General features: G+C 39.4%; 1 protein-coding gene across 4 annotated transcripts in view; it reads right to left on the bottom strand.

Moving 5' to 3' along the window:
- The window catches only part of CYYR1 (cysteine and tyrosine rich 1), a 200,272-nt gene that overhangs the window by 75,027 nt on the left and 99,628 nt on the right, over positions 1-25,617 (bottom strand). For 2 of the 4 annotated variants that reach the window (XM_055567754.1, XM_055567756.1), the window contains exon 3: positions 19,754-19,911. In XM_055567754.1, the coding sequence (XP_055423729.1) occupies positions 19,754-19,911 (158 nt within the window). Of the gene's footprint in view, positions 1-7,151; positions 8,570-19,753; positions 19,912-25,617 lie in introns of those variants that run through there. The other 2 variants (XM_055567755.1, XM_055567753.1) reach the window with 2 other exon arrangements.

Raw genomic sequence — 25,617 nt, 5'->3', positions numbered from 1 at the left:
TTGACTCATTCCTTTGAACTGGTCAAAAGAAAATACAGAGCATCCCCAGAAAATTCATAGTGGTTTCTGTACAGGTGAAGAGTCATGACTTAAAAGAGAAATGAGTGAAGATGTCTGCTGAGACCAGGTGCCTTATCAGAAACGAGAGTCCTGTCTCTCTCTGTCTCAACCATGGTGTACTGTAAGGGCTGGAACTGATGGAGACTAAGTGCTGAATTGCAAGAGAAGGACAACGTGAAGGATATGAGTCATCAATATTGCTCAAACATGTACAGTCATCCACTTGGAACTCATGAAAATGCAGTTTCTACAATCAACTCCAAGATAGCCGTGGGTAGTTCTTACAAGCAAAGAATAGATATGGATATATTTTGTTGCAGCATTAAAAGTTTATCCTCACTGAAAGATATCATGAATTGCTCTATCTACAGTTTATGCAAAATGGGGATAATAATAATACCTACATTGTGGGACTGGAAGATTAAATGTAATTAAATATAAAGTGCCTACCACAGGGCTTGGCACCTATACTTACCCCAAACTATCATTATTATTATGATTTAACTTAAGGTATTTCTAGGAAAGATTCCTTTGAGAAACAGTCTTTTATCATAATGGTATTATCTGGATAAACACTCTATTGCTCTCTCTCTATATTAAATAGTAATAGCACAAAAGCTGATAGCCGTTGAATTACCCATTTCCAGAAGTTTTGGCCTTTTTCATTTCATTTCAGAATATTCAGTGGTTTTTCAACATACCTTGAAGGAATGGTAATGTCAAAACTATGGCATCTTGCCTTCAGTGCATCCTTGGGACACTGCTTCTGAAGTCAACATTATATTAGGATGCATTCTATAAAAATGCGATTTATGAGACCATTCTTTTCTGATATTTGATTGGTATTCTTTTTCTATAAAAAAATGAAAAGCTCATTTTTAGTGTGAAGAATTATGAAAGTGCCTCTCCCGTGTCGGCGTGTTGTCTTGTTTTCAGTGAAGATGAGCCTGAGCAATTACCTGAGCCAACATGTGTTCACTTGTGCTTAAAAACACAATCCAGCTGTTTCTGGATTGACTTGAACCATCAATTAAAAACCACAGAACTGTAGCCTTTTGTCCAGTTCCTGAGCCATATCTGGAGTTATGGACCCCTTTTAGAATATGCTCTGCTAAAGTTGCTTCACTTGTGTCCGACTCTGTGAAATCTTATGGGCTGTAGCCCCCCAGGCTCCTCTGTCCATGAGATTCTCCAGGCAGGAATACTAGAGTGGGTTGCCATTTCCTTGTCCAGGGGATCTTCTTGACCTAGGGATTGAACCCACATCTCTTATGTCTCCTGCATTGGCAGGCAGGTTCTTTACCACCAGTCCCACCTGGGAAGCCCCTTAGAACATATTGCTCAATATAAACTCTTGTCCTTCATTCTTAACATTATCTGAACTTTCTTTGTTGCCGTGTGTTATTTGCTGACTTAATAATACTTCAGTCATTTATTTCAAATATCATAAAGTCACCACCGGGGGACTACAGATGTCCAAGAAACAGTTCTTGGAGTATGAAGGTAGGTACAAAACGAGGCAGAGGTGGGGATCAATTAATTCTGACTTGGAGAAAAGAGCCGACCTCACCTCAAAGTATATGCCCTTTGGTTACATCTGGACAGATGAGCAGGGGTTTTACCAGGCAAGAAGGTGTGAGAGTTTGTATGTTCAGATGATGGGTCCCCAAATGTGTTTTCACATGTAAAACACAAGGAATTGAACTTCAACTATTTCAAGTTCAACTATTTCAACTGAACTGCTTTCAAGCTGTTCCCAGTCAACAGAGAAAATAATACACAAGATGTGTGAAAATGAAGACACTGACTTACAAGATGTAAAAATAGGAAAATCAGATCACTTGGTTCTCTGTGGACTTTAATCAGAAAAAAATAAATTATCCATCTTTCACTCCATGGAAACAGTATGAGATCTCCTATTCACCTACTACTTACTACCAGATTTCATTCAGAAAGTTACTCCTCTGTCTCTTCTTCACTAAGGAGTGGCTGGTGGTACATACTGAAAAGCTGCTCATGACTTGGGCAGCGGAGGGGGAGCAGAGGGAGTTCCCTGGTGGTTCAGTGCTTAGGACTCCACAATTTCACTGCCGTGGCCCCGGGTTGACCCTTGGCAGTGGAACAAAGCGGGCTTCCCAGGTGGCTCAGTGGGTAAAGAATCTGCCTGCAATGTAGGAGATGCAGGTTTGATCCCAGGAAGATCGCCTGGAAGAGGAAATGGCAACCCACTCCAGTGTTCTTGCCTGGAGAATCCCATGGACAAAGGAGCCTGGTGGGCTACAGTCCATGGAGTCGCAAAGAGTTGGACACGACTGACGTGACTGAGTGCACATGGTGGGGGTGGGGACAAAGACCCCACAAGCTGCACAGTGTGGCCAAAAAAAAGAGGGGGCACAGAGCTGAAATAAGAGTTGAAAAAGATTCTGTGCTTCATTGTTGATGGTTTTAAACCAGTGATTCCTAAATGTACCCAGAGAAGGCAAACATTCCCAACACATGTTTCTGCAGTTCCAAACATTCTTTGGGTTTGTTTTCCATTTTTAGTGAAGGTATTCAGGATTAGGTTAGGTAGCAACTTGATCCACTGTACACTCATCTGGAAACTTGTCTTGGAAGTGTTTTCTTGATGAAGATGAACTATTTTGGAACAAAGTTAAAACAGAGGTTAAAGCTGGGACCATGTTAAGACTTGTTCATAAGGTACAAGGTATGTGTTTATTTCATTCTCTGTCAGATGTGATGGGCTTTAGTGCAACTCGTAAACGAAGTCCATGGAAACGCAAACGTGGTGCCTCCTTTTGGTATTCCTCAGGAATGCAGCACTTATCCAGTGAGCTTGGGCCTCTGAATGCTGCTGGCTCCATTCTACCCCTGCAGGGCCCCTAAGAGCAACTTGATCACAGCCAAGCATGGCCCTGGTGTTCTTTTGCCTGTTGAGTTGGCAGGTTCCTGTTAGAGGGAATATTGCCTAAACTGCAAATAATGAACTTAAAGGGAATGAGCTGAAATATCCCTGCTCTTATCTTCTTGTAATCCCCTCCTCTTTTGTGCAGAGTGAACCCAGGGCATGGATTCTAAGGAACAGGACATTTCAAAAGGGATGAGATATCACTTCTGAGATTAGGTTTTAAGTGTGTGACTTCCCTCTGGCTAGCACTATGATTTGCTAGCAGGTTCTTTCACTCCATGGCTCTTCTTGCTGGCTTGCACTGGGGAAGAAAGCTGACATATTTTGAGTTGCCCTGTGGAGAGGCCCACATGGTAAGGAACTGGGATAACCAACAACCAGAGACTGAATGAAGCCCTCAGTCCAAAAGCCTGCAAGGAACAGACTCCTGTCAGTGACCATGTGGGTGACTGAGCTTGGAGGCAGATCTTTCTGTCTGTTGCACATTAAGATGACTGTAGCCTGCGAGAATCCCCAAGCTGGAGGACCAGCTAAACTACACCCAGATTCTGGACCTATAGAAACTGAGATAATAATTGATGCTGTTTCAAGGTACCAAATTTTGAAGTAATTTGTTACACAGAGATGGATAACTATTTCACCTGCTTATAGGAGGTAGAACCAGTGGTAAATAACCTGCTTGCCAATGGAGACATGAGAGATGTGGATTTGATCCCTGGTTTAGGAAAATCCCCTGGAGGAGGGGATGGCAACTTGCTCCAGTATCCTTGCCTGAAGAATCCCATGGACAGAGGAGCCTGGCAGGCTACAGTCCTTGGAACTGTGAAGAGCTGGACAAAACTGAAGTGACTTAACACATACACATAGAAGTGGTAAGGTTTGGAAGTGGGGACAAAGATTGGAAAGAGAATAGGTACATATATTTGTGTCTTTCTGAGTCACTAACCAGATCGAATATTTGTGACATATTTTATATACTGTTTTTATGTAGAGGGTGTATAAAAACAACATCCTGGCAAGGGTGGCGTGGGCATGTTTTGGACAAAACTTAGGTTGTGGAAACTCAATTATTTCGCTCAGACACATAGCTTTGAAGGTAACAGAGATGAGAGAAACTAAAATCTTACTCTGGAGTCCTTGTTCTTTCACATTAGCCAGTCATAAGAGGCAGTGGTAGGGTTGGGATTAGGGTGGAAATCAGAATCACCTCTAGATCTTTTTTCAAGCTAGTTATGTTCGTTTCCTTTCCCACACAGTTTGGGCCAGACTATACCACGCTGCGGGGCTGCCCCATAAGAGCACTGAACTTATACAAGTGCAGCCTCATTCTTTGTGACTTGGACTAATAAGTAGAAAATAAAACTTGTACGTTTCAGGTAGGTTCTGATCGAGGATCCAGTAGTCCTTAGACGCCTCTGCAGTGATGAGTAAGGTCATCACGCGGTTTTAGCATGCTGGTATTGGGTGGTTTAAGTTAAAAAATAAAAGAACAGCACCCAGAATTCCATTATTTGATGGTCTCAAGCTTGTCTGATATGGCAGATCCTCTCTCACCTACAGCCCCAAATTGGCAAAATGGGTTTGGCTAAACAAGGACAAGTTGGGAAGAAGTGGATGCGTGGCGAGTGCAGCTTTTATTCGGTGGTGAGAACAAGATGATGTAGTAATGAAGGAACCCACTTCAGTACTGCATCTACATGTGTGTGGCCCTGGAGATCCCTGTAATGGCTTCTAGAGCTGAGCAAGGCAGCTGCAGAATGGATTAGACTCCAACAGGCCATAGCCCTGTGTCATCAACTCCTGGACCAGGTCCAGGGGCTCTCCTCCACCATCAGCCCTGGTCCTGATGAGAGCATCGCTGGGACTCTCATTGTTCATGGGTCTCCTGTAGATCACAGCCTCACTTCCATAGCAACGGCCTGACACAGTTGTGAAGGACAGTACAATTAACTGACAAAGACTACAGTTTCTCCTGGATAAGATGACTGTAGCAGCTTTTTCTTACTTTGGCTCCTTCTTGCTGCCTCTTTGCATTTTGCAAAAAGGATTTTCTAGAGCAGCACTGCCCAGTAAGGCAGCTGTTGGGCACATGAGACTCTGTAGCATTTGAAATGTGGCTGGTGAGACTGAGGGATTCCATTTTTCATTTAGGATTTAAGTCTTTACTGAATGTGTTACAATATTGCTTCTGTTTTATGTTTTCACTCATTGGCTGGGAGGCATGTGAGGTCCTAGCTCCTCGACAAGGGATCAAACCTACACCCCCTGCATTGGAAGGTGAATCCTAACCACTGGGCCATCAAGGAAGACCCCCATTTAGTTTAATGTAAACATTCATTTAAACTGAAATAATCACATGTAGCTGGTGGCTAATGTGTTGGGTGCACAGCTCTAGAAGCTGTTGTCCTTATGTCATTCTTTTGTTAATTTATTTTTGGGTAATATTTCTAAAACATTTTCTATGTGCCAGGCACAATATATAGAATGTTGCGTGCATTCATCCAATTTTCACAAAACCTGATGAAGTCAATTCTATTATACATTTTCCAGAGCAGAAACTGGAATTTTAGAGAGATGAAGTGGCCTGCCTTGGTGCCGCTACTGGTGAAGAACCTGCCTGCCAATGCAGGAGACATAAGAGACATGGGTTGATCCCTGGGTCTGGAACATCCCCTGGAGAAACGATTGCCAACCCACTCTGGTATTCTTGCCTGGAGAATCCCAGGGACAGAAGAGCCTGGCTGGCTACAGTCCATAGGGTCGCAAAGAGTCGGACATGTTTGAAGTGACTTAGCACACATGCACACCTCAAATCATTCAGGCAAGAGACAGAATTCAACATAAAGTTTATCTGGCTCCAGTCCTGTGTCTCCTGTATAGATGAATGAGGCTAAATCTGCAGAAATGGAGGATGAAGCAGAATACACACAAGATGATTTAAAATATAACTCTTGTTATAATGGGTTATTTCATTTTATTGCTTATTGTAAACACTTTGGCCACAGCAAATACATTAGTTTTTAAATAACTGTAATTCAAAGCTTTCACATCATATACTATTTTCCCCCAAGATGTGTCATCTATGAAAATAATCAGTGAACTCCAAAAGTCTATACTGACATTGTGCACATTTACGCCATTGTGACACTAAATACAAATGGTAAAAATGCTTATCTATTGGAGGTCTATGGGTTTGTGATATTCCTTAAGGGAGGCCTTAACACAACTCAGAGAAGAGAGATGGTGTGGATTGTAGTAGCTCCTATGCGAGTAATGTTGGCAGAACACAGGAGGTATGCAGTCAACATTTATTGACAGCAAAGATGACGAGAATTCAACTACTGCTGGACTTGCCCTCTCCATTTTTTCTTAAGGAATATATGGTGCATTGGGAAATATCACTCTGAGTGTCTCAGAAGCTCTAACACTTTGAATTGTGTAGCTACTGGGTAATTGGGTCTGATCACACTTGCAGAAGAGAGATAAATTAAAGCATATGTACTGTTAAAATTGTGCTAAAATCTCAGTTACTAGGTAGGACAGGCTGGAATGCTTGAATGGTTTCCATCTTCATAAGCAAGAAAATCACAGTGCCTGAAAATCAAGCTAGTCATTCAAAACAAATCTAGCTTTCAGATCTCACTGGCAGTTAGACTGTATTTCAGTTCAGTCAATGTCTTTGAAAGTAAAATATGCTACTTATATGAGTTACTGAGTTTCCTAACTATGATTTTTACTTTAAGACATTTCTTTTGATTGTTTTATTCAGCAAAACTCTTAGCATCATTTTGGGATTTTACTGAATTATGCTGATAATGTTGGCTTAAACATTTTAGATTTAATTGCAAAGACACAGAAATTTCATTATTCTCAATATTTTCTCAATGTACAACTTTAAATACATGACAATAGAAATGTTAAGATCACCTGCAGCAATGAATATGGCACATTAGAATTATTTATTAAAAACTTTTACAGCTAAAGGTAGGCACTTTATAAAATGTGGGTTTTGGCAAAAGGCAACAGTTTGACATCCATATCTTACTTTTCCATTAACTGTATAACTTTTCAAGAGACTAGATTATTAAAACATTATAAGAGACATAGAAATTTGTTCAAGTTGCATGTGAGTGGAATTACACAAAACAGAATCCAAGCTTCATTTTCTCCTCTTCGTTTTGTAAACTGCTATATAGCTTCCTGGTCAAGTTCTAAATTTTACTCCCTGATATAAAATCCCATAGGATTCTGGCTTCTCATCTTTTAATCTGAAGTGAAGTATTTGTTGCTTGTGGAACTTGTTATGAATTTCTTTTCACAGTTGGAATTACCATTATGATCATATACTACAAAAAGTCAGATGATTTTTAGGTGGCGATAGCTAGCAGTGAAGAGTGCTTGGCTTTAAGCGGCTGTTGAGTCCTTTGGATTATGTTTTAAGTCTCAAATTATATAGATTCAACTACCCCTGTTGTTTTCACTCTTGGTGATGTAGAAATTCACCTCACTTCTATCTAAAACATGAGCAGAGCTTTGGGGCCCCACTGAACTCATCTACCATTTGACTTCACTCTCCCTTCTCGAGCATGTCCCTACTGGGTAGTCAGCTAGGGTCTGTTAGGAGTCTTGGAGAAGGGAGCTTCACAAAGCAATCTAGTCAATAAGAAAACCCCAACAGCCCTTTCTTATGCTGAAACCCGAGTTCTCTTCCTGCAACTTCCATCCAGTGTTTCCAACAGTGTAAGGCACAGAGTAGGCTTTCAGGCACTTGATCTGCATTTGTGGATGAACAAAGAGACTGACGAGTTCTCGTTCTGACTCGTAAAGCTGCAGAAGATAGTCGTTTCCTTATGGAGTCCAGGGTAGCCTCGTATCGCACATAAATCTTCTCTTTTTCAGGGTGAATACTGCAATTTCCTTCATCTGTTCCTTAAGTGACACGAATTTCTGATGTTTTGTCTATGCGTTACTCTTTTCTGATGCGAAGAGCTGACTCATTGGGAAAGATCCTGGTGCTGGGAAAGATTGAGGGCAGGAGGAGAAGGGGACGACAGAGGATGAGATGGCTGGATGGCATCACCGACTCAATGACATGAGTTTGGGTGAACTCCGGGAGTTGGTGATGGACAGGGAGGCCTGGCGTGCTGAGGTTCATGGGGTCCCAAAGAGTCACACACAGCTGAGTGACTGAACTGAACTGAACTCAACTGAACTACTCTTTTCTGAGTGTGCTTCTGTATCAGTAGACCTCTTCAAATGTGGTCCCTGTGAACCCAACATAATATCCCAGATGGGATCAGCTCTGAGTAGGGCAGAAATCCTGTGTCTTTTCTCTTAGCCTGGACATTCCACTTGACATATTGTCCAACCCAAAAGGGTGTTCCTTAGGGCAATCCTTTCCTGTCTGTTTCTGAGTAAAGGCATTTTATTCTAGGCAAGATTGCTGATTGGCACATACTCTGTTCCAGGAGAAGGATTACTTCCTCGAATTTCCAGGATACGGAGGGGGTGGAGAACGCTGTGCTGGGGTCGGGGAGTATGGAGGAGGCAAGTCTGCACAGTATTCCATCTCATGGTCATAATTATAGGGGGGTGGTGCCACTGGAAAAAAAAAAAACAAAGCGAGAAGGGCATCAGGCATTTAGCAGTGATAGAGTGTCCATTATATTTGAGACACTCAGCTGAGTACTTTGGGAGAGAACATAATTTTTACAAAGGTTCCTATAGTCAAAACTATGTTTTTTTTCAGTAGTCATGTATGGAGGTGAAGTTTGGGCCATAAAGAAAGCTGGGAGCCAAAGGATTGATGCTTTTGAATGTGGTGCTAAAGAAGACTCTTGAGAGTCTCTTGGACAGCAAGGAGATCAGATCAATCAATTCTAAAGGAACTCAACCTTGAATATTCATTGGAAGGACTGAGGCTGAAGCAGAAGCTCCAATACTTTGGCCTGACTCAAAGAGTTGACTCATTGGAGAAGACCCTGATCCAGGGAAAGACTGAAGGCCAAAGGAGAAGAGGGCAGCAGAGGATATGATGGTTAGATAGCATCACCAACTCAATAGACATGAATTTGAGCAAACTTTGGGAGATAGTGAAGGACAGGGGAGCCTGGCATGCTGCAGTCCATGAGGTCACAAAGAGTCGGACATGACTTAGGACTGAACAACAACAACAACATAATTTTTGCCTTCAATAATCAGTTTTATCAGGCTGAGGATACACATGTATGAAAAGTCAAGTGCTATAAAAAATGGTGCTATCGGCCAAAGTATTTAGAATTGATGGCTTAAGGCAAATTTCTTGAAAAGATGATGTCAAAGTGACAGAGAAAGTACTAAAGGGTAATTCAAGATGAGCAAAAGTTCTGAAAGAGGAGAAAACTTTGATTCAAAGCGAAAACTACATGGAAAAGAGAAATGGGAAAGGATACTGAGGAATCTAATTGTATCACCATCATGGTGGTCTTGGACTATCACAAAAGGTGTGTGTAATATGCAGTTTTTAGAGATTTTTTCAATGTGCTAGTGAGTATGCTTTAGGAAGATGACTGTCAGCAATATGCATTCAGGTGGACCAAAGAAAAGTAGTAGCATATGTGATGGGTTGTGATGTGATGTGATCACATCAGATGTGATGTGATGTAGTAGCATATGTGAGGGATTATAAAGGACTCATGGAAGTTGGTGGTGGGGATTATTAGAAGCTCTTGAGCATTTGAGAGCTTCAGTGATGACTGGGTGTTTGGGAAAGAGGTAAAGAGCAAGAAGATATGGAGGTATTGGGTGCCTGGTACTGGGCTCCTGTAACTTGCAGGGTCATGGAGTCATTATAGAAATAAGAAACAAACAAAAGGGAAGACAAACAGGTTTGCAAATGAGGATGGAGAAACTGTTTCAAATCTCATAGAAAAAGTTTCTTTAATTTACTTACTGTAATATATTTCAGTGTGTTTTAAAATCACGTTTAATATAAAAAAATCACATTTGTTATGATTATGTATGGACATCTATTTTGTAGTGCTCTCCATCCCAACTACAGGGTTGGAAAAGAGGTACTCCTTGAGCACTCCATGTCCTCAAGAACTGAATCACTTGGAAACATCTGAGCAACCCTTCTGGTGATTTGCCAGTAGTTTTGATTTATCATCAAGATCACGATTCTAGTTGGAAATTGACATGTCTTAATTGCTTCCTGTGAATGTGACCTAAACCACAGACTAGTGCTATAATAATGTGAACAAACAGCCAAGCTTTCACTTTTAGAATGGCAGAGAAGACCAAGCAACATTTCAACAAACCTCAACATGTCTTCTCAATTGTACTCTTACTGATGAGACTATGATAGTATTCTGATCAATATGCATGTATTAATAAACATAGGACTTCACCCTATACGCAAACACAAACTGTTTCTTCAGCATCTCTTTATTTTGTATTTGTGTTTTAAATTTTTAAAATTAGTTTCTATTGGAGTATAGTTGATTTACAATGTTGTGTTAGTTTCTGCTGTAAAGCAAAGTGAATCAGTTATACATATCTTGTGTTCAGTGGCTCAGTCACGTCCAATTCTTTGCTTCTGAATGAACTTTAGCCCACCAGACTCCTCTGTCCATGAGGTTTTCCACGCAAGAAGCCTGGAGTGGGTTGCCATTTCTTCTTCCAGGGGATCTTCCTGATCCAAGGATTGAACCTGCGTCTCTTGCGTCTCCTGCACTGGCAGGCAGATTCTTTACCATTGAGCCATCTGGGTAAGCCCCAATTATCCATATACTCACTTCTTTTAAAGATTCTTTTCCCATCTACATCTCTTTAAGTTGGCTTGCTTTACCAGGAGCTTGGTGATTCGAACCATTTACTGATCTATCTATGCTTAGGAAAGAATTGAGTCACCGGACACAGAAAAAGATGGAGGCACAGAACTGAGTGGGCTGTCCTCTGAGAGACACCCTGGTGAGGAAAGACTCTGAAACTCTCCTGTGGGCTGAGCAGGCCAGGGTTCACAGCAGAGGACACAGTTCTGTGGAGAAGGCTGCTTTAGGCCCTCAGAGGCTGGGCTATTCCAAGCTTTGTTTTCTACAAGAAAACGGAGTAACTCCCATTGAATCTACACACACCTTCCCTCTGCATACACCCACTCCTTTGCTTCATTATATGCAGGAGGACTGAGACAGAGAGATGTATAATAAAATTCCTCCAAGCTAAGCAATGCACCCTCCACGTAAAACAGAAAGTTGCAGCTGGATTCCCATTGAACTGTTTCATGTAAGTACGTGGTTCTAAGTTGTTTATATGTTGAAGCTTTCCCCTGCCTCCCACTTGAGGGGCATACACCAGGTGAATCTACAGATTGACTCTGCATCTTTCTTGGTCATTAAGCCATGGTGTGCCTTTATGCTTCGGTAACAAAGCATTTATATTTTGCCATCTGCATAAACACTGCTGGAGGACATTTCAGTGAGACTCCCTCTGGTTTATACAGCTTCATGTTGAACATGAAAATCTAAGATACGAAGCCATGTTCTTTCATTCATATAGGTTTTGAATTTAAGATATGAAGCCATTCATATAGGTTTTGAATTTGGTAAAGTGATAATACAATGCTGAAGAATGGTATTTTGAGGAATTTGAAGACCATATCCATCATGAAATAAGCATGGCACATCTTTTACAGTACCGCCTATGGGAAGGCATTGTGAAATAATCCTGGTGTAACTGTGAACTGTGCTATCTTTCCTTCTTACAGATAAAAAGGTTTCACCAGGAAATAAACTTTTCAGGGTATCAATTTTAGAATTTCTGATTAACTCTAATGGGTTTTTTTTTTCCTTTCTCTTAAAGTCAAAACATCTTTAAAAGATACATGGATGTAGCTGGAAATGCACTTTTGAAATTGTTTCATAACCAATCATTCCAATTCTTTAAACAGTGAAAATATGCCATTACCATGTATGTCAGTATAGTTGTCTAGAATTTTACAAAATTCAGGGGATGCTAAGAAATTCATAGCAGAAAGTTAATCATTTTTTTTTTTAATCCACCCAGGACAACATCCCTAAAGCAAATGTAATGAAAGATGCATGGTGTTATCAAAATTGTACATTATTTTAGAAAATTGGAAACAGAGTAAAATAATCCATGATTTTGTCACCAAAATTTAATAAACAATCCATTGCCAATGCAAAAGATTCAGGAGACACAGGTTTGATCCCTGGGTTGGGAAGATCCCCTGGAGAAGGAAATGTCAACCCACTCTAGTATTCTTGCCTGCAAAATCCTATGGGCAAAGGAGCCTGGTAGGGTACAGTCCATGGAGTCACAATGAACAAGAATACTGTAGTGGGTTGCCACACCCTCCTCCAGGGGATCTTCCCAAGCCAGGGATTGAACCTAAGTCTTTTGCATTGGCAGGCAGATTTTTTACCACTGAGCCACCAGGGAAGCCCGTATCAATCTTTTTAACAACCTTCTTTTTAATTAATTTAACAGGTGACAATCATGTTGCAATATATAAATTTATCAAATCAACACATTGTATACCTTGAACTTACACAATATTAAGTCAATTATATCTCAATTGAAAATATTAAATTTTTAAAAATAAGCAATGAAACTTCATCTATCCGACTGAGAGACTTTCACGTAGAAATTTTAATAGCAATTTCACATAGACATTTTAATCTACTTATTCTGTCTCAATGACCAAGGCATATCATTTTTTAATCACAAATACCCAATTTTAGTTATTATTGATTCTAAATGGTATTAATATTTGGTAGGATAGATGAAGTTTCATTGCTTATTTTTATATATTGCAACATGATTATCACCTGTTAAATTAATTTAAAAAGAAGGTTGTTAAAAAGATTGATACGGGCTTCCCTGGTGGCTCAATGGTAAAGAAACTGCCTGCCAATGCAGAAGACTTGGGTTCAATCCCTGGTTTGGGAAGATCCCCTGGAGGAGGGCGTGGCAACCCACTACAGTATTCTTGCCTGGAGAATTTTGTGAACAGAGGAGCCTGGTGGGCTACAGTCCATGGGATCACAGAATTGGACACAACTGAGCAACTGAACACGCACACGTGCAGTATACATATGTCAATCCCAGCCTCTCAGTTCATCCCATCCACCTTCCCCCGTTGCTAACCATGCATTTGTTCACTATGTCTGGGACTCTATTTCTGCTTTGTAAATAAGTTCATCTGTACCATTTTTCCAGACTCCACATATAAGCAATATTACATTTATTTTTCTTTTTCTGGGTTACTTCACTCCATATGACAGCCTCTAGGTCCATCCAGGTCTCTGCAAATGGCACTATTTCATTCCTTTATATGGCTGAGTAATTATTTCATTTAAATATATACTGCATCTTAATCCATTCCTCTCAGAGCCATTTTTATTTTATTTTTTGTTTGTTTGTTTTTGTTTTTGTTTTTTTTTTGTTTTGTTTTTTAATTTTATTTTTAAACTTTACATAATTGTATTAGTTTTGCCAAATATCAAAATGAATCCGCCACAGGTAACAACTGTCTTTAAAAACCTGAGCTCTTTTGTAGCACATTCTAAGAGATTATACTACTTTCTACTCCACCTTGTTATCTATATCTGTGGTCCTCTCTACTCTACAATCTCATCTATTGAAGATTTAGTATCAGGCTCATTGCCTTTCTTTGCATCACAGCTTCTATTAATAGTATCATTCTCTCAGTGATTTCAACACCCCTTTGTTGAAATAAATTTCTAGCCCCAGAAAACACTGGGTTTCTAACCACTCCTACTCAAGCTCCCATATCAGCAAACTTAAATCCATGTCCTAGTATACATCGGTATATCAGAAACTCAGTATATCCAGTCATAAAATCTCCAAACACCAAGCCCACTCTGAACTCTATACTCAACATTCCTGGTTCCTCTTCATTCAAACAAGGTTGACTGAGTGGCCCCAACCAATCAGACTGTTTCTACTTTTCTTTGTTCTTATTCTTCATCCTACAAAAGCTTCTTACCTTTCTTCCATTTTACTGTTCTCCTCATGAAAACCTTCCAATTTATAAAGTGTTAAATAAAGTTATCACCTAGATTGTCTTCTTTAATCGGTTTTTAATATAAGGATGGAATCACCAATTCAATGGACATGAACTTGGGCAAACTGGGAAATGGTGAGGAACAGGGAAGCCTGGTGTACTGCAGTCTATGGGGTCATAAAGAGTCTGACATGACTTGGCCACTGAACAACAACAATCCTGTCTCTCAGTCCTTTGGGTCTTTTGTCTTCAAAGTTCTTTTTCTCACTTTTATTGTAATCAGTGATGGTACCATATTGTAATCTAACCAACACTTCTTATCTTTCTAGAATATACATCCCAATATATCTTGGACTTCCCTTGTGGCTCAGCTAGTAAAGAATCCGCCTGCAATGCAGGAGACCTGAGTTCAATCCCTGGGTTGGGAAGATCACTTGGAGAAGGGAAAGGCTACCCACTCCAGTATTCTGGCCTGGAGAATTCCATGGACTGTACAGTCCATGAGATTGCAAAGAGTCTGACACGACTGAGTGACTTTCACTTTCACCTGGATTTCTGATTTACTGATGGTCTTGAGCAGATTAATTTAAACTGACATCACTACCTTCCTGTCTTCATGTCTTTCTTCATTCAGCTTAGATTTATGGTCCATCAATAAAATTATCTCTGTGCATCTATCATCAAATTTATCTCCTTCTTTCCCTGCTGCTTGACAAAACTCCAACCCAACATTTTGGCTATCCTACATCTGTATCTAGGAGCTTAATATGCTTAGAGAAAAATGCACAATTGTGCCAACTGATCTCACTTTAAATGCATGACTATATTCTTAAGTGTGGAGGCCCTTGGCATTGCTCTGAAATTGTGCATTAGGCATCTCACCACCCCTCCATTCTCCGAGACTACTGTTTCATGATTTTTTTTTTCTTTCTCCTTAATTACAAACTCCTCAAAATCACTTTCAGCATAAAACTTACTTTTTATTTCACTAGATAGATACAATTGGAAGATACAATATATACAATTGGAAGAGACCATCCTCTTATCACCAAATCCTTTGTTGAGTACATGAGTCACAGTGAAAAAAATTGTTTATCTATCTATCTACCTATCTAACTTCATCACCAGCATTATCATCCATCTGTCTATCTACCATGTATCAATCAATCAGTGAATCAATAATCTACCTACCTAACTACCATTAGGGACTTTAAAATGTATTGATACTTCAAATCTCCATTTTCTTGATAGCATTATAATCCCTAGTTTTCCTTTCATTGGCATTTAATTTTTATATTTTTGACAAGCCTTTTTCTTATGTTTTATCCATATTATTTCCTTTCATGTATGTATCATCCAAACCCATTTTTTAAAAGGAAGTTAACATAATCACTTTCTTTTGTTTATACTGAGGTTTGGAAAAGTCATGGAAATTTAAGACTTGATAAATAATTCTTATTTTCATACTGATGGTTTTTAAAATAGCTGTAATTAAACAAGGCTCAGGACATGCAAGGTGGCAGGAATACAAAACTATTTCCAAAGGTCACTGTGCAACAAAGGGTTGGATGTGGCAGATCACTTTTCCTTGGAAATCTCCTCCCAGTGCAGACTAATAATGTTCACTGTAGGGATCCCCACTAAGTACTTTCAACAAGAGAGACACTAACCTTGACTAAATTATTTTCTACTCATTTATGGGGCCTCCCAGCTGTAGGACTATGTCATAACTTGAGGGGTTATTCAATTATCACAGGGTTAATTAATTACTGTGGGTGAAATCATTGTCTATATCCACTGAATGAGAGATTTTTGAAAAGCATTCAATATTACTCTGTGTTGTTTCCTGCTCCTTTAAGTGAAAGCTTAATTAGTGACTTTATGAAGGAAATGAGAAGTAATCAAGCAAATTATGTTTTTGAAGGCCTAGCCTTTTTACAGTGAAAATGCGTCCACCATAAGGCTTATTATGTTTTCTGCATTATTTAGTTCCCAGAACAAAGCATTTACTGAAAAGGCAACATGGTGCTGTGATCTGCCAGTATAAATAATGCCAGTAGAATAAAGTGTTTAAAAACACATTTCCATGGGTGGAAGAGAAATCTCAGACCCAAGAATGCAAAACATCACATTAAAATATTTTACTTTTTCTAGTCTAATTTTATAAAGAATATTTTTAAATGTTTTAAAAATTAATTTTAATGACCCTTTTTTTTTTTAATCAAGGAAAGCGAATCTTGAATATTATCTACAAGGTGTTTCTCATCTTCTTTGGTTTAATGTCTCTGTCAGACTCTCTTCTTCTTTTGGGTTATGGGTTGGTTGACCAGTAAAAACGGGGAGATTTGAAATATTAAAAAGAAAATCCCCCCTATTTTTTTCTTATACCGTAGTTTTAACATGGTCATATTAACCCTAACCATAATCTTAGTAAATGGGAAGTTTCAGAATTGCGAATTGCTTTTGTAGTGAGTAAAAAGTATAGTATATTCCAGGGTGGAATTTAAGGTTAATTGTCTAGGTATTAATACAATTAAATCAGATTTTGTCATGACATTCATTCATTCAGCCATATCTACTGAGTGCCTGTTACATGCCAGTTCTGGTCTTGTACGCTTGGGATTGAGACGTAAATAAAATTGACAACAATGCCTGCCTCATGGAGCTAATGTTCTAGAAAAAGGGGAAGAACAATAAATAATAAACATAACCATTAGGTGAACTATATGATATCTTAGAAGGTTAAATGAAGCACTCTGGACAAGGAGTAGAGCAAAAGGATGGGATCATGTGGGAGGTGAGACGCCTTACAATCTTAAGGAGGGTGACTGAGGAAGACCTCATTCGTAAAGTGACCTTTAACAAAGACTTGAATTAAGTAAAGCATTGATGCTTTTGAAATGTGGTGTTGGAGAAGACTCTTAAGAGTCCCTGGGACAGCAAGGAGATCCAATCAGTCCATCCTAAAGGAAATCAGTCCTGAATATTCATTGGAAGGACTGATGCTGAAACTCCAATACTTTGGCCACCTGATGTGAAGAACTGACTCATTTGAAAAGAACCTGATGCTGGGAAAGATTGAAGGCGGGAGGAGAAGGGGACGACAGAGGATGAGATAGTTAGATGGCATGACCGACTCAACAGACATGAGTTTGAGTAAACTCCAGGAGTTGTTGATGGACAGGGAGGCCTGGCGTGCTGCGGTCCATGGGATTGCATAGTTGGACATGACTGAGGAACTGAACTGAATTAAGTAAGAGAGACAGTGTTCTAGGCAAACCCTAAGAGTGTGCCCCGTGTGTTCACAGAACAGCAAGAAAAAGTGTGAGTGGAGCCAGGTGGCAAGAGGGAGAAGGAAGTGAAGTCAGAGAAATAAAAAAGAGGAGCCAGTTCAAGCACTGCCTTGAGGGCTCTGGTAAAGAATCGACTTTTTGGATAAAAGGAGAAACCACTGACTTTGACTCTTCCTCTGGGGACATAGGGAGCCACTGAAAGATTCTGAGCAGAGAAGTGATATGATCTGACATTTAATCATCTTAAATGGGTTCAGTCTGCTACTGTGTTTAGAATAGACCTCTAGGGGGCACGAGTGGATGCTGGCAGAGCAGCTAGGATATCACAGTCATGGAAATGAGAGTTGATGGTGGCTCCCACCAGAGAAGAAATGGTGAGAAGTAGTCATATACAGTGTTTACATTCTGAAGGTGGAGCTGAGAAGTTTTCCTGGTAGACTGCATGCAGATGTCAGGGAAAGAGAGGAGTCCAGGATGACGCCAAGGTTTTTGGCCTGAGCCGCTGGACAGCTGGCAATGCCATCAGTTAAGATGGTAAAGGATGAGTGGAGGAGTCTCTAGGGGGATGATCAGAAGTACAGATTCAGACATGTTACGTTTGAGATCTATCTGTTAGACATCCAAGTGGATAGTTCAACAGGCAGTGGGGTCAAATGAGTGTGAAATTCAGGAAGGAGGTTTAGACTGGAGAAACGTAACTCTGGGAGGTATTTATCATATACTGAGTCCTTAATACCATGAGGCCAATTGATACAACTAAAGAAGTAAGTCTGGATACAGGATAGAAGACACAAGAGTGAGACTTGAGGCACTCTAACTCGGAGATACTGGAGAAGGGGGAGAACTAACAAAAGATGACAGAGGAAACGATCATGCTGACGTTCATCTGAAATTTGCTCCCTCAAGGTGACTGTGATAGGTAAAAGATTAAGAAAGGAGAGACGTTGTTAGGGAATTGATACACAGGGCAGACCAGATGTAGAAACTACCTTCTTCCTTTGCTGTAAGGGGTGAGAGAGAGGACATGAGTGTATGAAAAGTGAAAGTGAAGTCGCTCAGTCATGTCAGACTCTTTCAGACCTCATGGACTGTAGCCCACCAGGCTCCTCCATCCATGGGATTTTCCAGGCAAGAATACTGGAGTGGGTTGCCATTTCCTTCTCCAGGGGATCTTCCTGACCCAGGGATTGAATCCAGGTCTCCCACATTGAGGGCAGACTCTTTACCGTCTAAGCCACCAGGGAATCCCTATATGTGTGTGTGTGTGTGTGTATACATATATATGTGTATATATATATGTCTAAATATATATATGTATATATATTTAAGTGAAAGTCACTCAGTTATGTTCAACTTTTTGCAGCCCCATGGACTGGGGCCCATCAGTCTCCTCTGTCCATGGAATTCTCCAGGCAAGAATACTGGAGTGGGTAGCCTATCCCTTCTCCAGGGGATCTTCCCGACTCAGGGATCGAACCGGGGTCTCCTACATTGCAGGCAGATTCTTTACCAGTTGAGCTATCTACATATAGACTTAAAAATACTATATTGAAAGTGAAACATAGCACTTTGTTTATGAATACATATGTGTACAATATATTTATGTGTGGAATTTCTGGAAGATTCTCAACAAATACTTGTCAAATTACTAAAAATTATGTTTTCTCTTTGCTGATAATTTTAGTGTTATGTTAAAACCGTTTTCTTGCGTAAAGAGGACACATAAAAACTTTCTTCAATACTTTTTTTCTAGACATACATACCTGTTGAATCAGATGCCAGTTTAGTCAGACATGTAACTTGTTCTTTCTGGATAATTATTTGTCAAAACTCACTGGCAGATAGACACAGTAGGTGTGAATTGTCTATTTCTCTTAACTATGGCAGGTTGGCAATTGTAGTCAATAAGACAATCATTGAACATATGAATATCCTCAAATCAGATCAGATCAGATCAGATCAGTCACTCAGTCGTGTCCGACTCTTTGCAACCCCATGAATCCCAGCACGCCAGGCCTCCCTGTCCATCACCAACTCCTGGAGTTCACTGAGACTCATGTCCATCGAGTCAGTGATGCCATCCAGCCATCTCATCCTCTGTCGTCCCCTTCTCCTCCTGCCCCCAATCCCTCCCAGCATCAGAGTCTTTTCCAATGAGTCAACTCTTCGCATGAGGTGGGCAAAGTACTGGAGTTTCAGCTTTAGCATCATTCTTTCCAAAGAAATCCCAGGGCTGATCTCCTTCAGAATGGACTGGGATCTCCTTGCAGTCCAAGGTAGATATTATAATGCAGATCTAAGTAACCTCCACTAAAAGTTAGAGCTTCAATCTACATTAACTAAGAAGCATCCTACATACTTGGGGATTATTCCAGTGAGAATCTTTAATGATTCTTCTCTCCCAGAACCAGAGCATAACTAACAAATCTGACTCCTCCTTCAGAATGAGTAAGCAGTATTGCTTACCAGGGTAAGAGGAGATGGCATTGATGTGGGTGGTCCTGATGACACCCACCCGGGTCCCACGGTTGTTTTTCATGCACATGCAGATGCATATGGCAATTCCAGCAATGACCCCCATGATGAACACGATTCCAAATACTATGCCAGCAATTGCTGTGCCCCTAAAAAAGAAAAGCAAAATTACATTTATTTAAAAGACTCATAGGGATTCCTCAGCCTTTCAAATACAATTCCATGAATATATGAAAAGTGCCCTTTTAGGAAAGTTCTTAAGAATAATGTTAAAAAAAAAATTAAGTTTTTCAGTTCTTGAAACCATTCCATAAATTAATAATTTCCTTTCTAGCATTTTCTCTGCTTCTCTTCCTGGAAACCTATTCTGAAATAAGCCTCTTAGTCTCCTGGATAACTTCTCTGATTTTTCTTATCCCTATTTGCTTGAATTACTTTGTGGGGAATTTCATTGACTTTATCTTCTAAAATTTTACTGAATTCTAGAATTTCAGCGATCATATTTTTTGTTTCCAGGTGCTCTATCTTATCCTTTATTTCACTTCCGTTTTTTCATAATGTCCTTTTTTTACTTTTATGGATGCAATTTCTTCTATTAATCTCTAACGTACTCATGATAATATATTTTTTGAGACTATTTTTTCCTATTTCCTCTGTCCTGCCTAGGCTCCTTTTTGTTGATTGTTTACTTTGATCTGTTTAACATTTTCCTTAAATGTCTACTGTGGTTGTTGTTCAGTCACAAAGTTGTGTCTGACTTTTTGGAACCCCATGGACTGCAGCACTCCAGGCTCTTCTGTCCTCCAATATCTGCCAGAGCTTGCTCAATGATTCCTGAATCTACTCCTATGTTAAAATTTGTGGGTTGGTATTTCAGCGTGCAAAGTCAGTACTGGACAGATGAACCCCACAGTAGGGGGTCAACTGAGGTTAGTTCTCATGTTTTGTTTTTCTTTGGATTGTAGATTTTACTCCTTAAAAGGATCCTCCAGTTTCATACTTGGGGAACATGAACTGGGCTGGCTGCCAGTTTCCTGGAGCCTAGAGTTTTATCCATAAGAGTATGAACTTTAAAAAAATCCTTGGGCTTTCATCTCAGAGACTCAGTCTCATTCTGCCGTGACGGGGGAGGCTTTCAGGATAAGTCTTTAGTAACGAAATCTGTGCTTTAAAAGCATGACTTCTAAAGCCAGACTGCCATGATTCCAACTGTAGCCTTGGGTAATCTTGGGCAAGCTGCTCAATGCCCCAGTTTGCTTATTAATGAAATAAAGGTCAGCTTGGTGCTTTTCTGACTCTCCTCTAGAATTCAATGTCATGAAATAACTGTGCTCCTGGATTCATTGGTCACGTCAATAAGGTCCTATTCTCAAGTGCTATATAAACAGCTATCCTGTACTTTTCTAGGACAGGTCCATGATCTCCCATCCCAAGTCCTTGGGTCTAGGTATGTTCATAAGCCAGGAATGTTCAGATTTTGGAAAGGGAATATACATATACTGTATATTGTATGATATTCCCACAGCCAGCATCTGGGGCATAACACATGAACATTTCTGAATATTAACACTTAGATTACATGGAAGCTATAAAAAATCCCAGGTTCATTCAGGTCCAGGCTTGCCACCAATTGTACTGTATAAAACCTTTACTTTTCAGGTTGTTTTTTTTTTTTTTAAGGATTTCAGAATTGCAGATAAGGAACTGTGGACCTATCTGTATATACGCTTTGCAGTAGAAATCTTCTCTTTATGACTTTCACCCACTCACTTAAAAAAAACAAACAGAATACTTCATTTGCATTCCAATAGACTCCTTTAAAGTATTCCTACACAATTTTAACTTTGTTAGTAAATTATGAAAGTAGAACATGAGATATTTGGATGGGCTATTAGCAATTAAAGAATGACAGAGTCTAGCAGTTCAGTAAATAAATCCTTTCAAGGAAAAAGATTTATCAAAGGAGATAACGTGAAATTAAAAAAAAAAAGTGATCTGGAAACCTCTTTTTCATTGTAATTTTTAGGTCTAAATAAGATTAAATTGGAGGGCTTAATTCATGTCCCAGAAATAATCAATGGCCCAATTATTTAGGCGTAGAGTTTCCAAAGTGTGTGCTACGGAAGCTAAGACATCAAATTGAGGCATATTTATATTCATTAATTCCTCTTTAAATATAAAAAAGTAGAAAATCAGTCACATTTTATTTTCTTGTCAGCAGCTCCAGCAAAAGTGTCTGCTCTTGAGGTCAATAATGAGGTTGTAATTAATGTGTTAAGAGGTTTTTTGATTAAATCATGATTTTCATGTCCTTGATACTTTGATACCCATTAGTAATTATAAGTTAGTTATTTAAAACATGGCAAGTATAAAATTTATAGCATTATTTACTCAGTTATTAAATTAAAAAATAAACAGTAACCTTCCAGTATATAAAATATTTGGTTTAGTCATTTGTTGGAAAGACAGTCTAAGTTGAGAAATTTGACATCATAAAATCCTTGAAAAAATTTAGGGAATGTATTTTTTTGAAAGAAAGCATTACAAGGTTTGCATATTTTTTCTTTTCTAAACTTCTAATTTGAAATAATTATAGATTCCCAGGAAGTTGCAAAAGTCGTGCAGAGAGGTCATGTGTATCCTTCACCACGTTTTCCCCAAAGGTACATCTTAGGTAGTCAAAGTGAAAAGTGCAAGTTGCTTTTAGTCGTGTAGCCTGCCAGGCTTTTCTATCCATGGAATTCACCAGGACAGAATACTGGAGTGGGTCGCCATTCCCTTCTCCAGGGGATCTTCCCAACCCAGGGATCGAACCCAAGTCTCTGGCATTGCAGGTGGATTCTTTACCCTCTGAGCCACCAGGGAAGCCCTAGATAGCCCAAGTACAACATTAAAACTAGAAACTTGCAATTGGTATAAAGTGTGTGTAGGGCTTCCCTGGTAGCTCAGCTGGTAAAGAATCCGCCTGCAATACAGGAGATCCCGGTTCAATTCCTGGCTTGGGAAGATCCCCTAGAGAAGAGATAGGCTACCCACTCCAGTACTCTTGGGCTTCCCTGGTAGCTCAGCTGGTAAAGAATCTGTCTGCAATGCAGGAGACCTGGATTAGATCCCTGGGTTGGAAAGATCCCCTGGAGAAGGGAACAGCTACCCACTACAGTATTCTGGCCTGGAGAATTCCATGGAGTCTGTAATCCATGGGGTCACAAAGAGTTGAACATGACTGAGTGACTTTCACTTTCATGGTTGGTTCTATGTCATTTTAACACATGCATAGATTTATGCAACCAATTCAGTAAGCAAGGTACTCTTCCATTACCACAAAATATTTCCTTGTGCTCCTTCTTTATAGTCATACACACACCTACCACCATCAATAACCCCTACCACTAATCTGTCCTCTATTTCTATAATTTTGCCATTTCAAGAGTGTTATACAAATGGAATCACATAGCATGTGACTTTCTAAAACAGTCTTCTTCATTCAGTATGATGTCCTTAGAAGCCATCTTGACTTTCATGTATAGCAATACATTCCTTTTTATTACTGTGTAATATTCCATCAGATCAGATCAGATCAGTCACTCAGTCGTGTCCGACTCCTTGCGACCCCATGAATCACAGCACGCCAGGCCTCCCTGTCCCTCACTAACTCCCGGAGTTCACTGAGAATAGTATGGCTATAACCTAGTTTATTAAGCCGTTACTTATTATAGGACATTTTGGTTATATCTAGTTTTGCCTTTTCCATTTATAAAACTGCTATGAACAATTACATACTGGTTTTTATGTGGACATAAGTATTCAGTTCTCCAGAATAAATGCTCACAAGTAGGACTGCTAGGATATACAAGCATATATTCTATTTTAAAAGAAACTGCCAACTATTTTCCAGACTGACAGTACTATTTTACATTTCCACTAGCAGCGTAGGAGAGATCCAGTTTCTATACATCCTTGCCAACATTTGACATTGCCATTATTTTTTATTTTAGCTATTTTAGTAGGTGTGCAGTGATATCTCATTGTGACCTTAATTTACATTTCCCTTTAGTTAGTGAAGCTGAACATTTTTTAATGAACAGATTTGCCATTTCTATATCTTCTTCAGTGAAATGTTTCCTATCTTTTGCTCACGTTCTTATCGGATTGTTTGTGTTTTTACTGTTGAATTTTTGAGAGTTCTTTGGATATTCTGGATATGAGTCCCTTCTCAGATAAGTAAATTGTAAGTATTTTCTCCCAGGTTGCAGCTTGCCTTTTCATCTTCTTTATAGAGTCTTTGGCAAAAGTGAAAGTTTTTCATTTTAATGAAATCCAATTTATCAATTTTTTTTTATGAACTGTGCTTTTATTGTCATGTCTAAGAACTCTTCTCCAAGCCCTAGTTTCTGAAGATTCTCTTATGTTTCATTGTAGTTTTATGTTTGATGTTTAAATCTATGATCCATTTTGACTTAATTTTGTACATGGTGTCAGATTTAGATTGAGCTTCATTTATTTTGCCCATTGATATCCAACTACTCTGGCATGATTTATTGAAGACACTATCCTTCTTCCATTGCCCTGCTTTTACACCTTTGTCAAAAATCAGTTGGCTTGCTCTTTGGGTGTGTTTTTGGGCTCTGTATATTTTCTTGTTGCTGGATAGGGTATTTTATAAATGTTGATTAGATTTTGTTGGTTGATGATATTGTTCAGTTCTTCTATATCCTTGTTAATCAATTCTATATCCTTGTTTCTGTCTGGTTCTACTAATTGTTGGTGAAGGATGTTGAAGTTTCCAACTATAATTTTGGGTTTCTGTGTTTCTCTTTTATGTGTTTTGCTCCATACATTTTGCAGCTTTTCTGTTCTGTCTAGACTTCACACTTGACCTTTCCTGATAGGCACTTGGATGGAGTGGTTTGTTTTTTTTCCCTTATGGTGTTTGGCTATAGTTAAGTTAGCCCAGTTGTTACTGTCTAAGAATTTTCTGTTTTGCTAGACTGTTTCTTTCTGGGTCCTTTGACTGAAGAGATCAGGCTTTTGTTGGGGTTTTTATTATCTGCTTCCATTGCTATCTATGGGTTGTCAGTTTCTTCACCTATAAACCTGGGAGAAATGAGGTGAAAAGAAAACCCAGGGAGCTCACTATTGTGTTGGTCTTCAGCCCATGGGGTTCCTGGCTGCTCTGCCTTCTTTTCTTCACCTTTCAGAATTTTCTTGTTTGTTTTATATGTAATATCAAGGGTTTTAAAGTACTCAGAGGGAGGAATAAGTAAATGTGCATCTACTCTAAAAAAACCAAAATATTGCAATATATGGTGTTGTTTAAACTGTAAAGTGATTTTTTAAAGTACAATATAAAAACATCCTTATGGAAGAGATTAAAAATGAATGAATAACCTTAAAAACATAGTTTTCAATATTACTTGTGTTTTTAGGGAAAAACTGTGTCATTTATATTATATATATATATCTCCTATGATTTTGAGCTTTTCCTATACATATTAAAGTGAAGTGAAATGAAGTCGCTCAGTTGTGTCCGACTCTTTGTGACCCCATGGACTGTAGCCTACTATGCTCCTCCGTCCATGGGATTTTCCAGGCAAGAGTACTGGAGTGGGGTGCCATTTCCTTCTCCAGAGGATCTTCCTGACCCAGGGATCGAACCCAGGTCTCCCACACTGTAGGCAGACGCTTTACCGTCTGAGCCACCAGGGAAGATATACATATTAAAACTGGTCCAAAATTTTTAATACACAAATTAAGCTAAACTTTTGTGCTTGGTCACTCAGTCATGTTTGACTCTTTTCGACCCTTTGATTGAAGCATTCCAAGTCTCCTCTGTTCATGGGATTCTCCATGCAAGA

Source organism: Bubalus kerabau, chromosome 2 (genome assembly GCF_029407905.1).
Source record: "Bubalus kerabau isolate K-KA32 ecotype Philippines breed swamp buffalo chromosome 2, PCC_UOA_SB_1v2, whole genome shotgun sequence".
Lineage (NCBI taxonomy): Eukaryota > Metazoa > Chordata > Mammalia > Artiodactyla > Bovidae > Bubalus > Bubalus kerabau.
The sequence above is the reverse complement of the archived record's forward strand: the minus strand, read 5'-3'. Positions and strand labels throughout refer to the sequence as shown.